Source organism: Natator depressus, chromosome 6, assembly GCF_965152275.1.
Source record: "Natator depressus isolate rNatDep1 chromosome 6, rNatDep2.hap1, whole genome shotgun sequence".
Taxonomy (NCBI): Eukaryota; Metazoa; Chordata; order Testudines; family Cheloniidae; genus Natator; species Natator depressus.
Window position 1 is genome coordinate 20400397 of NC_134239.1, and position 17052 is coordinate 20417448.

The 17052-nt window shown below is 44.6% G+C and overlaps 1 protein-coding gene across 10 annotated transcripts in view; it reads right to left on the bottom strand.

Moving 5' to 3' along the window:
- Window positions 1-17052, bottom strand: part of PPP6R3 (protein phosphatase 6 regulatory subunit 3) — a 135111-nt gene that overhangs the window by 72391 nt on the left and 45668 nt on the right. For all 10 annotated transcript variants that reach the window (XM_074954723.1, XM_074954725.1, XM_074954724.1 and 7 more), the window contains one exon: window positions 13706-13843. In XM_074954723.1, coding sequence (XP_074810824.1) covers window positions 13706-13843 — 138 coding nt within the window. The remainder of the gene's footprint in view (window positions 1-13705; window positions 13844-17052) is intronic.

The window sequence follows — 17052 nt, forward strand, 5'->3', positions numbered from 1 at the left end:
CCGCAGCCAAACCAGTCAGAGCTTCATAAGTGATAAATTCAAAAAAAAAATGCAGTGCCATTAAATACCAGATCTGCAGTAATTTTCTACGCTTAGTTTCCTTTATCTGGATTGTATTATCTCCAGTGAAGACAATATTGTTAATTGAGAAGGAAGAACCTATCAGTGATGAGCTTTTCAAAACTTTTACATTAAAGTAGTTTTTAAAGTTCTGTTCATAACTATAAAAAGGCTTTTTTATACTTTTTTTTATAAATAAAAATTCAATGTAACGCAAGTGTAAAGTATCTGAAGTGCACTGGAAGGAAGCTACCCTTGGAAGGCTACCTTTATATAGAGTATCCCTAATCTAAAGCGATTAGTTTTAATAAAAACGGTTACCTACTTCTGAAACTGTTATTCTTCGAGATGTGTTACTCATGTCCATTCCAAGTAGGTGTGAGTGAACCGCATGCATGATTGTCAGGTTTTCCCCCTAGCGGTACCCGTTGGCTCAGCTCTGGAGCCACCTGGAGTGGCTCCTTCATGGAGGTGTATATAGCTTCCCTACCGACCTACGGACTCTTCAGTTCCTTCTTGCCAGATACTCCAACAGAGGGGAGGCAGGTTGGTCGTGAAATGACCATGAGCAACACATCTTGAAGAACAGTTATGAAAGGTAGGTAACCATTTTTTCTTCGAGTGATCACTCATGTCAATCCCAAGTAAGTGATGCCCAAGCAGTTCCCCAGAGGAGGGGTCAGACTTCATCAAGTTGCAGACTCTACCAAATGCGGCATCAACCCTATCCTGTGGTGATGGCAAAGTGAGATGGAAAGGTATGGATAGACAACCAGATTGCTGCCCTACAGATATCCTGAATGGGGACCTGCGCAAAGAACACTGCAGATGAAGCCTGTGCTCTGGTGGAGTGCGCCGTGAACACTGGGGCTGGAACCTTTGCCAGGTCATAGCACATCCTGATGCAGACTGTGATTCAAGAAGAAATTTGTTGGGATGAGATAGGAAGCCCTTTCATCCTTTCAGCGACAGTGATGAAGAGTTGCATCGACTTTCTAAACGGCTTTGCACACTCGATGTAAAAAGCCAGTACATGTCTAACGTCCAGAGCATATGCTCTGTCATTGGCATGCAGTTTCGGGAAGAACACTGGCAGGAAAATGTCCTGATTCGTATGGAACTGCAAAACTACTTTGGGGACAAAGGCCAGGTATGGCCACAACTGCACCTTGTCCTTATAGAAAATTCTATAAGGGGGCTCAGAAGTTAATGCTTTGGGCTCAAACACCCTTCTGGCTGAAGTTGTGGCCACAAGGAAAGGCATTTTCAAAGAGAGTAGGTTGCTAGAGGCTCAAAGGGGGGTCCCATGAGCCTCGAGAGGACCAGGCTGTGGTCCTGAGCACAACAGAATTGGGATACTCTCTACAATTCTGTTCACTCCCACTCACCTTCCTTGTTCCTCTTCAGGGACCTTTCTCACAAGCATCTCCTGCATAAGGAGTTGCAATTGCTCCTTCTACTCAGGATGGTAGAGGAGGTTCATCTGGAGTTCAGGGGCAGGGGGTTCTACTCCTGTTGTTTTCTAATCCCCAAGGCCAAGGGTGGGCTCAGGTCTATTCTAGACTTGCGAAATCTCAACAGATTCATGAAGAAATTGAAGTTCTGCATGGTATCCTTGGCTTCCATCATTTCCCTCCCTGGATATGGAGCCACCCTCAACTTGAAAGATGCATATACTTCCACATCTCCATAATCCCATCCTACAGACATTTTCTGCGATTTGTGGTCAGAGGCCTGCACTATCAGTTCACAGTCCTCCCATTCGGACTATCGGCAACCCCTAGGGTGTTCACCACGTGCATGGCGGTTGTGGTGGCCTTTCTTCGCAGGCACCGGGTGCAAGTCTTCTCATATCTGGACGACTGGCTCATCAAGGGCAGATCTCCAAGCCCAGGTGGAGGAACACGTGAATCTGGTGCGGGCAATGTTCCTCAGACTCGGTCTCGGCCTCAACATAGCAAAACTGACCCTGATCCCCACTCGGCCCCAATTAATTGTGTTCTCTGTCTTGTTTCAGAGTAGCAGCCGTGTTAGTCTGCTAAAGAAAAGGAGTACTTGTGGCACCTTAGAGACTAGTACTCCTTTTCTTTTTGCGTTCTCTGTCTTGGACTCCACCCAAGCCAGGGCGTCTCTGCCCGAGTCTCGATTTCTGATCCTAAGTGCCATCATCGAAGGTCTCCATCGGTTCCCAAGCACAACAGCCAGGAACTGCCTAAGACTGCTGGGTCATATGGTGGCTTGCACCTACATAGTGCAGCGAACAAGGCTGCGGCTCCGCCCTCTCCAGTCATGGCTGGCTTAGGTGTACAGGCCGAGTTGGCACCCTCTGGACAGGCTGGTCACACTGCCTCTTCGGGTCCTCCAGTCCCTGTGGTGGTGGCTACAGCTGCAGGTAGTCTTTGTGGGAGTACCTTTCTCCAAGCCACAGCCATCACTGTCACTAGTCACAGATGTATCGGTGGTGGGGTGGGGGGCATGTCTGGGCAATGTCAGGACTCAAGGTCTATGGTCCCAGGCAGAACTATTGTTACAGATCAGTGTCAGAGAGCTGCGAGTGGTGTGTCTAGCTTGCCCGACATTTCAGGCCTGTCTTCGGGGGGGGTGTGTGTGTGTGTGTGTGTGTGTGTGTGTGTGGACAGTACCACAGCAACGTGCTATATAAACAAACAGGGTGGTGCTCACTCCTTTCCCCTGTCCCAGGAAGCTCTCAAACTGTGTGACTTTTGCATCTCCCACTTGATACAGTTAGAGGTGTCATACCTGCCAGGCTCACAAAACAAACTAGCTGATTGCCTCAGCAGGTCCTTTCATGGCCACGAATGGTCTCTCCACCAAGATGTTGCCAGCATTAATCTTCCAGTGCCAGCAGATTTGCTCCTTCCTGAACCACAGCCCCGGCTCCATGTTGGACACTTTTCTCCTTTCGTGGATGGGAAAACTTCTGTATGTGTTCCAACCCTTCCTTCTCATCCACAAAGTCCTCCTCAAGGTCCAGTAAGACAAGACATCGCTTATTCTCATAGCACTAGCAAGGCCCCACCAACACTGGTTCTCCATGCTGTTAGACCTCTTAGAGGACGCTCCCATGATTCCGAACCTCATCACGCAGGACCACGGCCGCCTCCAGCATCCCATTTTGGATTGTCTTCACCTCACAGCACGGAAACTCCATGACTGAACTCGTCAGAGCTTCAGTGCTCTGATTTGGTTAAGGAGGTTCTTCTGAGCAGTAGAAAACCCTCCACTTGTGCCACTTATCTGGCCAAGTGGAAACTGTTCTCTATTTGATCCTCCAGAAGGGTACCCCTCTGCTCCAATCCTCAATCCCCTTTATACTGGACTATTTACTCAAAGCAACAGGGGCTGGCAGTCTCGTCAATTAAGGTGCACCTGGCGGCTATTTCTGCTTTCCACCCAGGTGTGGTGGGGCAGTCAATATTTGCTAGCCCCATAGCTGGACACTTCCTTAAGGAGCTAGACAGACTATATCCACAGGTGTGGCAACGGATCCCCCGTTAATAGCTATTAAAAAGCTATTACCAGCAGGAGAGTGGGGTGGGGGGAGAGAAAACCTTTTGTAGTGGTAAACACCCATTTTTTCATGGTTTGTATGTATAAGAACATCTTCGGTATTTTCCACAGTATGCATCCGATGAAGTGAGCTGTAGCTCACGAAACCTTATGCTCAAATAAATTGGTTAGTCTCTAAGGTGCCACAAGTACTCCTTTTCTTTTTGCGAATACAGACTAACACAGCTGTTACTCTGAAACCTTCAAAAGTTTGGCTTTGTGCCCCTGTCAAATCTAAAGGGAAGGGTAACCACCTTTCTGTATACAGAACTATAAAATCCTTGTGGCCAGAGGCAAAACCCTTTCACCTGTAAAGGGTTAAGAAGCTAAGATAACCTCGCTGGCACCTGACCAAGATGACCAATGAGGAGACAAGTTACCTTCAAAGCTGGAGGGGGAGGGGGGACAAAGGGTCTGTCTGGGTGATGCTTTTGCTGGGACCAGGTCAGGAATGCTCTTCAGAACTTCTGTTAAGTTAGTAAGTAATCTAGCTAGAAATGCGTTATATTTTCTTTTGTTTAATGGCTGGTAAAATAGCTGTGCTGAATAGAATGTATATTCCTGTTTTGGTGTCTTTTTGTAACTTAAGGTTTTGCCTAGAGGGATTCTCTATGTTTTGAATCTGATTACCCTGGAAGGTAGTTACCATCCTGATTTTACAGAGGTGATTCTTTTACTTTTTCTTTAATTAAAATTCTTCTTTTAAAGATCCTGATTGCTTTTTCATTATTCTTAAGATCCAAGGGTTTGGGTCTGTGTTCACCTGTACAAATTGATGAGGATTTTTATCAAGCCTTCCCCAGGAAAGCGGGTGTAGGGCTTGGGGGGATATTTTGGGGGGGAAGACATCTCCAAGTGGGCTCTTTCCCTGTTCTTTGTTTAATACGCTTGGTGGTGGCAGCATTAGGGTTCAAGGACAAGGCAAAGTTTGTACCTTGAGGAAGTTTTTAACCTGAGCTGGTAAGAATAAGCTTAGGGGGTCTTTCATGCAGGTCCCCACAGCTGTACCCTCGAGTTCAGAGTGGGGAAGAAACCTTGACAAAAAGGTGGTTACCCTTCCCTTTAGATTTTGACAGCCCCACTGCTGTTTAGCCAAGCCCTGGCCCTGGCCCGAGAAGGATTGCGATGGGTGCCTCCTGTTACTCCTGCCCTGCTTTCTACTAAAATCCCGTCTAGGAGGAGCAGAGTAGAATTGCAGAACAGCTTGGGGGTTTAAACGGCTTTGGGGGGCCAATGTGTGAATCCTCAGGGATTTAAGGGTCACCCGCGAGTCCTTAAGGCTATGCAGCCTTGAGTCCATCCACTCTGCAAACAGACCTGAGTAGTCGAAGGGCAGATCCTGGATTGTATTTTGGACCTCTTGCGGGAACCCAGAAACCTGGAGCCAAGAGCTGCACCTCATAGTCATTGCTGTGGCCATAGTGCAGGTAGCAGAGTCAACGGGGTCCACGGTGGCCTGGAGAGAGGTCCTGGCCGCCACCTTGCCCTCCTCTAGGATCGCTGCGAATTCAGATTGTGAGTCCTCCAGGTGCAATTCCTGGAACTTCGCCAAAGGAATTGTAAGCATAGCATCTTAGGACTGCATGTTGGTTAGCTATTCAAAGCTGAAGCCCCCCAGGAGTATACTTTTCGACCAAAGAGGTCCAGCTTCTTGGCTTCCTTGCATTTAGGCGTGAGCCGCGGTGGGCCTGCCGCTCCTTATGGTTAGCTGCCTCCAACACCAGGGTCCCAGGCACGGGGTGGGTAAAGAGGTGCTTGTACCCTTTGGATGGCACCAAGTATCCCTGCTCTACCACCTTGGCTGTTGACGGAATAGAGGCAGGATTGTGCCACAATACGTTGGTAGTGTTTTGGATAGTTTTAATGAGCCAAAACTACCCTCGATGGCCCTTCAGGGGCCAGAATATCCACCACTGGGTCAATGTCCTCCGCGACCTCCGCCGCCTGCACATTAAGGTTTTGGGCAGCCCTCCTAAGGAGGTTCTAATGGGCCCTAATATCCATAACAGGCAATGTGGTGGATGTCCCCACCACTGCCTCATCAGGGGAGGATGAGGACGACCCCTTCGGTGGCACGGGGTCTGCCTGGGTGTCGGTCCCTTGCGTTGCGCAGGTGGCTGCCGTGGTACCTGGTGCCATGGTGGCTACGGTGCCGGCGCTCATGCCAGTGCCCTGTGTTGCCGGTTCATCAGCCTGAGCGCCCCAACCACAAGGGGGTTCTTGGGTGACCAAGGAAGCTGACGGAGGCGCACGGACCTCTGATGCCATCGACATGGCCCCATACTCTAGCACTTGGGCCTGGTGATAGGTTCATGGTGTCCAAAAGGGCCACTGAGTAGGCCCCTGCCACTGAGAGGGCCAGGACATTATGGGCACCGGTTGCCTTTCATCCTGCCTGGGGCAGCGCCGGGAGCAGTACCAGCTCCAGCAAGACATGTAGGAGTCTGCCTCCGAATCCGAAGAGAAATCCAAGCCCAACCATGGCAGAGCGGACCCAGACGGTGAGGGGGAACGGTGCCATATCATAGTGGGCTTGCCCCTGTGGCAGAAAAAAGTGTCAGTACAGCTGTTGGTGCTGTACACGGGTTGATGGGATAGGGGACTGTGCAGTCATGGCAATCAGGTCCCTTGCCACCCAGAACATGTCCGGCGTGGAGGGAAGATCCAGATCCTCCTCCAGTTCCTCCTGCACTGTGGAGTCCACCAGGACCAAACTGATGGACTTCCCCGTAAGGCAGGAGTCAATGGTGCATAGGTAGGACCACGACCAAGTGTCCTATCAGCCTTTTTGTTCTTGTGCGGCATCTCTGACTGTGAGTAGTGTCCTACACTGGAGCTGGTTCCCGGTGTGGGGAAATGGTGGTGCCGGGGCTCCTTAGACGAATCCTTCCTCAGCACTAAAACCTCCCGCACAGACGCCGGGGTACTCTGCATTGAAGTTCTCTGTGCCGGGTCTAACACCACCTCGGGGCGAAGGGCTGACTCCATGAGGAGGACTTTCAGCCTAGAGTCCCGTTCCTTTTTAGTTCTGGAGGTAAAGCCCCTGTAGATTTTGAACCTGTTGGACTGGTGACTTTCACCCAGGCACTTGAGAGAGGAATCATGTGGGTACCATTTGGCCATGGGCTTAAGGCATGACCCGAAGCCCTGAGACAGAGGCATGCCCCGGTCTCTCAGGAGGGAAAAACCCCAAATGTAAAACTAACATATACTAAACTACAACTAAAGCTATATAACTATTTACAGATAGACAAGAAAAATGACCACTAGGGAAGCACTTGCAAACGCAAGAGAGAGAGCTGTTCTAACGACTGTCACTGGCGGTAAGAAAGAACTGAAGAGACGGAAGGGACCTATATACACAGCCATGAAGGACCCAAAGGGTACCGCTAGAGGAAAAGCCTTCCAACAATCATGCACGCGACATGCTCACACCTACCTTGAATTGACATGAGCAATCACTTGAAGAAGCAGCTCTTTTATAATGGTAACAATTTTCTAGATACTGAAGACATTTTCTCCATGAACACACAAGACCATACAGCAAGTTAAAAAGGTTACTGGCAGCAGGTTAAATCTAGGACTTAAGTTCACTTAGGAACAGAACAAAAATCCATACAGTAACTCCTCACTTAACATCGTCCCAGTTAATGTTGTTTCACTGTTACGTCCCTGATCTATTAGAGAACATACTCATTTAAGTTGCGCAATGTTTCCTTATAATGTTGTTTGGCCATGGGGACTTGGAACCACGGTGGGCCAGCAGCCCCCACATCAGTTCCCCTCCACCCCCACCCCCCGTGCCTCCCAACCCTCGGTGGCCCTGCGGATCAGCAACTCCCCCCTCCCATAGCAACCAGCTGTTTCACATGCATTCAGGAGGCTCGGGGGGGGGGGGGGGGGGGGAGCAAGGATGTGACATGCAGCCTCTCCCCTCCCACCCAGAGCCTCCTGAACGCCCACGAAACAGCTGATTCGTGTGGGCGGGAGACATGGTGAGGGAGGGGGGAGGCTGCACACTGCATCCTCGCTCCTCCCCCTATACCCTACAGAGCCACCTGAACACTGCAAAACAGCCGATTGCTGCAGGCAGAGGGAAAGGGGAGACTCTGCGCCTCCCACCCACAGCATAATCATAAGTACCAGCTATTTCACGTACATGACTATTCCCAAAAGAGATTCTGAAGTCGGGAAAAAAAAAAAAAAAAAAAAATCACACCACGTACCTGAAATCCTATATGCCAGCACCATGCCACACTGGAGTTTTGTTATCTGTTATACGAGAACAGAGACGGAGCCAGTGACATGACTCTGTTTAGCGTAAAAGAGCAAGGTTCATTTTTATCTGTTCAGGTGTGACTGAGCCTTTAGTTAGTGAGGGCGTACTGGCACACATTCAGGTTAGTGGGCTTCAGTGTTCCTTTGCAGTTAACTTTTTAATGTTTGTAAACCTGGTATACACTGAGGTGGTTTAAAGCACAGCACAGGTTTTTAGGTTTCCAAATCTGTGAACCTCTACCTCTGAGATTTTATTATTTATTTTTGCTGGTCATAATGTGGGAAGGTATCCTCTCCACCCTCTGCTCATGAGGTTATGTATGTGTCTTGTGGCACTCTTCTGAACACCAGCTGGAAGGAATTTTTTTTCCCAGTAAGTGTGGACTGATTCTTTTCTTGTAGAAAGCATGTAATTTTTTCAGGTACACACTGATTAACACAGAAAACAATTGGGGCTGTTGAACTTAATTTTCTATGGAATTTGAAGAAAGTTTAACTATATTTTCCAGTACAGTGGTGAAATGGGTGTTTATATACACAAACATCAACATGCTTAACTACTCACTTTCCCCCCAAATATGTAGTATTTCAGTCTGTTTAACATGGAATATGGGAGTTAGGTGAGAAGCCATTTCAGCGTATGTATGACTTAATAAAAGACATTTTAAGTAGAACTGTATCCCAAACTGCATTATAATACTGTGCCCAAACATTGCATTCAATGGGAGATTCAACTTCCTTTATAGGAACAGAGCAGACTCCTGAAACTCTTACCACAAAAGTGGTCCATAGTCATGCAAATAGTCCCATTGTCTTCAATGGGACTGATCAAATGATTGAGCATTTACATGATTAGGTTCCAAGTTAGTAAATTGTTCTGGATGAAACTGACAATGCTGGAGCTGTCAGATCAGAAGGAGCTTCATTCGAATAAAGGTGGGCAGATGTATGATAAGTCTTAGCTCTGTTGCTAAGATAAGGAACATATTTTCAGAAAAGTTCTTGGCAGATTCCTGAGGCAGCTGACTTAAGGCTGTCAGTGTTCAGAATTATAATCTTCACTTATAGTTCTCTTACCCACAAAGCTGGAAATGAGGCATGTTTTCTTTGTTTTGCTGCTCCAGCTCCACTTAACAAAATGCATATTAGACTAGTTTGACTCCAAAGAAGAATTCTATGTACACTGGGGACACCACCTGATTCTCATCAGGCTACAGAACTGGGCTGACATGAAAATTCAAACATCCTCTGGTCAGTGAAAGCAGAAACATTCCTCTAATGATTTGGACTTGATGTAATGCAGTATGAATGTCATGGATAATTCAGACCAATGGGGAGAAACAGAATCAAAAACATTGTTTAAACAACTTCCGTCTCCCCCTCCCCCTCCCCTCAAGGATCCTGACTAACTTAACAGCACAATATATATGCTAAACAAACAACGCCTTTGTTTGTTAGCATATGTATTGTGCTGTTAAAGCCATATAAAGAACGAATGCCCTCCCTAGCCACCTTCAGCTCCTTTAAGGAGCAGAGCACAGTTTCATCTATCCGGAGGTGGGGGCTAGCCCCAAGTCTTTCCATTACCCTGTACCTGCTAAAAATCTCTTGCCGGTACTGCATACTGGAGGGTACCAAAATACTTGCACTACTGTGTGTGCTCCAGAGGGATAGCATGGGTTCATCATCACGTTGAATTTCCCCAGGGAAGTGTTTGCAGCCTCTACCTTGTGCCTCCTCCCTCAGCGCTGCCTTACAGAGTATGAGGCTACATTAACAACAATGTGTTTACCTGGAGGGCTCACCTGAGTGCTAGTTCATCATTTAGCAGCAAGGCATTCGCTGGGAAATATCCCACCTGATATCAACACGGTTGCTTTAGGAGAAGCTCAGGGAGCTCGTGAGCAGGACCCCAGACAACCCTCTGATTAGTGACTGCAGGAAGATTTAGGAAAAGGGGAGCTGCTGCTAACATGTGTGAGCAAGAAACAGAAAGGGCTCAAGGAGCTGAGAGAGGACATTGTTCCAGTGGCCCTGTGCAAGTCCGTTTTAATTGTAATGGTGGAGGGCTATGTAACACTCTTCACGCAGATCGGGGCGGAAACTAGTATAGCAACGGACATTATACTAGACTACATTGTGTCTGTACAAGTACAGTATTCCCTGAACATTTCTAGCTTGTTGTGATTGTACAGTATCACCCAGCATTGAGAGTCAACCCCGCCCCACCCCCCAGCAAGTAATAGTGGAGTGCCTAGCAGTAGCAGTACCACTAGCAGTAAGAAAACCAGGAAAACCATTAGTTTGGGTACTAAAACAGACGCTTTAAGGCGTTTTGATGCAGGCGAGTGCGCCCTAGACACTGGCATCGCTCTGGTCTTACTCTGACCGCTGTGAGAACAATTCAGAGTAATGCTGACAAGATCAGGGCTAGTGCTCAGGTGTGTAACACCACTTAGTGTTACTAAAATAAGTCGATCAAGTAGTTTGATGGAAAACAGAGTGTCGTCTCTCAGTGTGGACAGAGGATCAAAACCAGCAGAACTTACCTCTAAATTTGCTACGCAAGGCAAAAGGCAAAAAATTTGTATGACAATTTGGAGAGAGACCAAGGTGAAGGATCACAGCCAGAGACGTTCACCGCAAGTCGGGGATAGTTTGATTGGTTCAAGAGGCGCTTCCACCTCCATAACATCAAGATGAAAAATTCCCTGACTATCTCAAGAAAATAACTGAGGAAAGCTGCTATTCACCTAAGCAAGTCTTCAATGTTGATGAAATGGGCCTCTACTGGAAGAGGTTGCCTGAACGGACTTATTTCCCAAGAGAAGACAGCACCCGGATTTAAAGCAGCTAAAGACCCTCTAATCTTGCTTTTAGGTGGTAATACTGCCAGAGACATGAAGATGACAGTGTACCAATCTGAAACACCACGAGCTCTCAAGGGATTTTCAAAGGAACACCTACTGGCCATTTGAAGATCCATTAAGGAGGCATGGATAACTAGCTATTTTTTCAGAATGGCTGACACTCTATGCCATCCCTGCATAGAAGGAATACTGTGCCAAGGAAAATCTTGATTTCAAGATTTTATTACTTATTGATAATGCACCAGCTCATCCAATTAACCTGGACAACCTGTGTGAAAACCTGTGTCAAAGTTGTCTTTCTGCCACTTAACACCACATCACTCATCCAACCCACGGACCAAGGAGCCATCGCTGCATTTAAGGGGTATTCCCTATGCCTTACTTTTGACCAGCTCATCAGAGGCACCTATGGGGAAGGCAAGCCTACAATTCGGGAATTTTGGCATGACTACAACATCTGCAAGTGCATCGATAACATCGGTAAGTCCTGGGCTGAAGTTACTCAGGCATGCATGAATGGTGTGTTGGGAAATCTGTGGCCTGAATGTGTCAATGACTTAAAATGATTTAAAGATGTTGTCCCCACTATGAAGATATCCTCGGCTTCGCCAAGAAAGTGGGTTTTGATGAGGTGGAAGAAGGCGACGGTACACAACTTCTGCAATCACACGGAGAAGAGCTAACCAATGAAGATCTGATGCAACTAGAGGTGATGAGAGCAATGGAAGAAGAGGGCCAAGAAGTAAAAGAAGAACAAACCCATCGAAATTTGACTGCCAAAACGTCCTTCTGAAGCTTTCCAAATGACTGAAGCTGCTGGTTTGCAAATCCTTAGCAATGATGATCCTAACAGGGAACGCAGCTCCAAAGTGGTTAGGGGAGTTGGTCATGTAATGAACTGCTATAAAGAAATTTACCAAGGAAATAAAAAAAAGGAAAGCAAAACAATCTCTAGATGTGCTTTTTTAAGTTGGAAAAGTTCAGCAAGAGGATCAGCCAGACAATCCACCCTCTGACTCCACCACCTCAACCTAGTTTCACAATCATCATTGCCTAATACAGTATTAAACTGTTTAAAACTTGTACTGTATATGTATTAATGTCTTTTGTCTGGTGAAAAAAATTCCCCTGGAACCTAACCCCCCCATTTACATTAATTCTTATGGGAATATTGGATTCGCTTAAAGTCACATTTTTCAAGAACATCGCTACAACGTTAAGCAAGGAGTTACTGTACAATCAATTCATACCCAGTCACTTTAAAAAAAGCCCACAACTTAGTTGTAGGAGTACTGCAATACCCAGAAACTTATAGTACAGTATCTTGCCTATACAGTACCTAATTCAGGTCATGCTATTACTACCTCTTCCAAGCACTAGTATCACACACACACACACACACACACGTTTTGTTAGTTTCCAAAAAGGCACCCTGCCACAAATACACAGCAATTCAAAACAAGACTCTAAAATGAACAGTTGGGAACTACTCAGCATAATAGTAAAAAAAATTCATGGTATTCCTGAATTCCTAGAGTTTTACAGATTATGGAACTACATCTAGATACCATGTATTTAATTGAGGCCTTAAACAGGTCACACTGCATCTCATAGTTGTGCAATCCTAACTCATGCACATGTTTGAAACATTAGGCTTCCTAATACAAAAAGCTATAGTTCCAGTTACAATGGAGATCAGAACTATATTTTAAAACAAGGCCCAATGCTGAACTTTAAAGATGCAAAGAAACAATTAGGTCATAAAGAAACCACCACCACGAGGCTTTCAAAAAAAGCCTTCTTTACATGAATAACTTTCAGGAAAAAAGCATAGACAGTTTCTCAGAGCTAGCCAAGTAACATTACTAAAGGGTTGTACATTTTATTGCTTCTGTAGGAACAATGCTTTGCACACAGGAGGGGCTCCCAGAATCCCTCCATTCTCCCAAACAAGTTCCCCTTGTTATTGTGTTACATCCAAAACAGAGGCCAGGTCTCAGAAGTGCTTTGCTGGTCCTGGAATAGAATAGTGGCAAAGTGCTGCTAGTGTAGATATACCAGGTCACAAAAACCACACCTCATTGCACTCCTGAGCAAGGTAACTACTATGCTGGCATACATTTGTAGTGCAGACCTGACCAATCAGAGAAATGCCATCGAGTGTAGGGCCTTGCTTAGCATGGCCACCAAGAGACAAAAAAGTAGAACCTGACCAATTAACAGAGGAAAGGATTTTTAGTCAGGGAAGACTGACTTAATGAAACTGGTGCAAACTCATACCAGTTTAAAACTGACAAGCTAAACCAGCAACAGTTTTAAATTGACATAAGTGTGACCACACTTGGGGTTTGCAGCAGTTTAACCATGACCTGGTCTGACACTGTTTTACCAGCATAACTATACTGATAGTGGTTCTTTATTTACTTTTTATTAAAATATTTTACGCCAACAGAACTCCCCTAATGTAGATGTAATTATACTGACATCTTATTTCAGTTTAATAAAGTGAAATAAGCTATACCAACTTAACTTCATCTACACCAGCTGTACTAGCAGAACTGCATCTACAACAGGGTTTTTGCTGATTTAATTATACTGGCATAGTTAAGCAGCAGAACTTAAATGTGGACAAGGCCTAACTGGTTTAAAAACAACAATTAAAAATGTTCAAAAACTGTTTCGACCAACTCTTAAGAAGGCAGTTTAAAACACAAGGGTCTGAGTTAAACTGATGTTAAAACCAAACTGGGAGAAGAGAGGTCTTGTGAGAGATTAGTCACTTTTGCAATTTCTATTTAAACACAGGAGTTTATACCAGTGCCACCATATACGTTTAAACCACCTGAAGTTAAACTAGACTAGCATAACAGACAGGCCTTAAGAGTTCACCCATGCCAACCACTATAACAAGTCATAGTTTTACTTACATTTAATACTTCTTGCCTGGGCTGTGGAGGTTCTATACAAGTCAGCAGCCTGAGCAACAAGTCCATAATAGCAGAGGTCCCTATGTGCTTTATAATGAGGTCTACAAAATCATGTTTTTTCTTTAAGAAATCCACAATCTAGAAGAAATAATAAAAAAAACAAGTTTACGCTTTGCTGCAAGTACTTTTTCTTTGTTTCCCCTGGTAGATTAGTATTTCAAATATGTTCTGTTTCACAAGTTTTGAGAGTGGTGAAGGCAGGAGAAGAGATTTCTGAACAACATGTTCAGCCATCTAGAGTGGGCAATCCAAAGTTAGGCAGACTTTATAACACTGTCCTTTTAACCTGAAAAACAGTTTAAAGCACTTCAAGCAGATCTTTAGTTGTGTTATTAACACCTTATTTCTCCTTTTTTTATTTAGTCTATTTACTTGTTGCATTTCATTTAGCTTGGACAATGAAAACCAAGCCTATTCCACTTTCAGATTCTTAGTGCTGCAGTATTTGGATTTTAAACACTGCATGGGGATTATTTAAAAACTTTTCATTAGAACTGCAAAGTGTGAACACATTTCTTATTTTTCTTTGGCTTATCTACAAAATCTAAGTTGTGTATGACAAATAGAAATGTGGGCCAAAGAGATTTTTTTGGAGGTGCTGAGTCAAATATAAGTAGATTTCTTTAGATTCTTCCCAGAAAAATCTGAAGAAGAATACTGTAAACTCTCACTTGGCACACTCAGTGGAAACACACAAAAACCTTTTGAAGTGATAAACACCCATTTTTTCATGGTCTGTGTGTATAAAACATCCTCACTGCATTTTCCACTTTATGCATCCGATGAAGTGAGCTGTAGCTAACGAAAGCTTATGCTCAAATAAACTGGTTAGTCTCTAAGGTGCCACAAGTACTCCTTTTCTTTTTGCGAATACAGACTAACACGGCTGCTACTCTGAAACCTGACACAAATTAAGTTATCACGGCTGTTAGAAGATTATGGGACGGAATAATTTATGCTGAGGATGGTTTCTAAAGCAATTCATAAAATTAAAGCAAGCATTGAAACAAAGCATTTAAAACATAAAGGGAAGCAGCATGACCAGAACTGCATTGTGAGAGTACATTGTAACAGACACTAATTCAACCTGTTAACAGGTAACCCGATACCACTATGCATGCTATCTAGCCACTGAAACCCAATGCATTAGATCAGTATCATAGAAGTCATTCAATTTCTCTGGCACTTATTTCAGCTAAGTCCCAAAATTTGCCCTTTCCCAAAACTTAAGTTCTTGAAAATTGCTTCACAAAATATGGTTCCACTAGCTAAAACAAATTGTTTAGAACAGCTGTGGAAACACAGATTTATCAGTAGCCTTTTTTTATTTTTAGAAGGAAGATGCTCCTTCACCCATAAGGCCAACAATAATCAAATCGTTTTACCCAAAACTGTTCTTGAAGAGTTTCAGGAAAGAGCAAATTTCCCTAGGTAGATGTGGTATGTGTTGGGGGAGCAGACAGTACTGAACTACAAGGGGAAGGAGGATAGAACCCCAATGGAACAGGATATTGTCCTGGCATCACAAGAGAAAGGACACTTATTCTTGATAAGCATATATGGTAGCTGTATTTAAGAAGTCAGAGGTAGAGGATCCCAGCCACTGGGACCAGTTACAGTTCTGTGGTCTGCTCCATTTTAGACCAAGTTCTTGCTTGTGCACAGATTTCTTCATACAAAGCGCTTTTTTTTTTTTTTTTAAATGGAGGGGAGAAGGAGATGAGTAAGAAGGGAGGCCCCAGTAAGAGCTGTCTGCCCATCTTACCTCTGCAAAGCAATGATAAGCTAAACAAATGGGGATAGCAATAACGAGCTGTAAGATGGTACTGCAGCCCTCACATTTTCTGCAGCCATTCTCTTCTTTCTCCGCCATCACTCCTGACTTTAACGTACTATTGGAATCACAAACATCCAGGCTGAAAAAAACAGGTCAGAAAGCTACACTGTGGCTGTGTCTATGCAGACAAAAATTGAATTGCATAATTCATCACTGCTCCAACTCCACTGGTTAGCAACAAAGGAAGCTGTAGTGAAGACTGAGCTCAGAGCCCTGTCTATACATTACAGCTTCCACCAGTCGAGCTATACTGGTGGTGAATTACACCCCCAAATTTTGCCCAGAGAGAAGGGGAAAAAGCACATCTACTCTACAAGTAGAACCTTACAGGGATTTTTTTTTTTTTTTTTTTTTTTAAAACACGATAGGGTTCCATTAGAGGAGGCCACATCATTTAGCATGAACCATGCTGGAGTTATGGACCATCTACAGGTTTAGCTTTCAAGTACCGTCCATACTACTAAAAAAGAACTACTTTATCTACATCAGGGACAATCTTCCTGTACCCTGATCCAACACTCTACTGTAATGAGAGCCAAACTACAGCCAGTTAAGCTCCATCTAACAGGATTTACTGTTTAGCTGGAGCCACCCACAACTTTGTACAAAACGGTTATCCAGTCAGTCCACTTTCCAGGTCTCTTTCTGGGAGGAAGAAAAGAAGTGCGTTGCACTATGAGGGAAAAAAAACCACCACCACAAAAACCTATTCTGTTTCTGGAAGTAGCAGCTAAGGCAATATAGAAGAGCTACCCAGAATCTACATGTACAATAACCACCAGCGTGGTAAGCATGGACAGGCCCTGGCTCTTCACGCAGCACTGTACAATGCAAAACGCTCTGTATACTCCGCAAAGAATTAGCTACAGTCATCAGAACCAGGCTAAAATTTAAGTAGGCTCTAGCTTTGGCCTGTGAATAGGCCTAAACAGACTACTAGTGATTCTCTGCCGCTATCATTAGATTAGTAAGCACAAGAGACTAGTAACAAGACACAGAATGGGTGATTTCTAGCAGTGCTAATGGCATTACTTGTATTGGAGAGAACAGATTTGTATATACAAAAGAGAAATCTTACTTAACTGAGACAAACTGAAGATATTTTCAAATATTTTGTAAAGGTTGCACTATATAAGAATTTTAGAAAGGAGAAGGGTTTCCTCAAAAGACGATTAGATGATCATGATAGTCCCTTCTGGCCCTAAAAATCTATTAAACCTCTTTAACTAAAGGATGGTGACAGCAAGCAGTCAATTCAGGAGTGGGCAGAAGAAAATACTTCCCCTTAGTAACACATTTCTGACCAGACAGCTGTTCTGATAAACAAAGTGAGGATAAGTCAGTGCGAGTTACCCAGATTTTGTTAATATTCTTGAAGTGTTCATCTCTACTAGAAAACTTTCTATTGTCATGGAAAAAGTGAATCTGGTTGCTTGATTCAGCGACAACC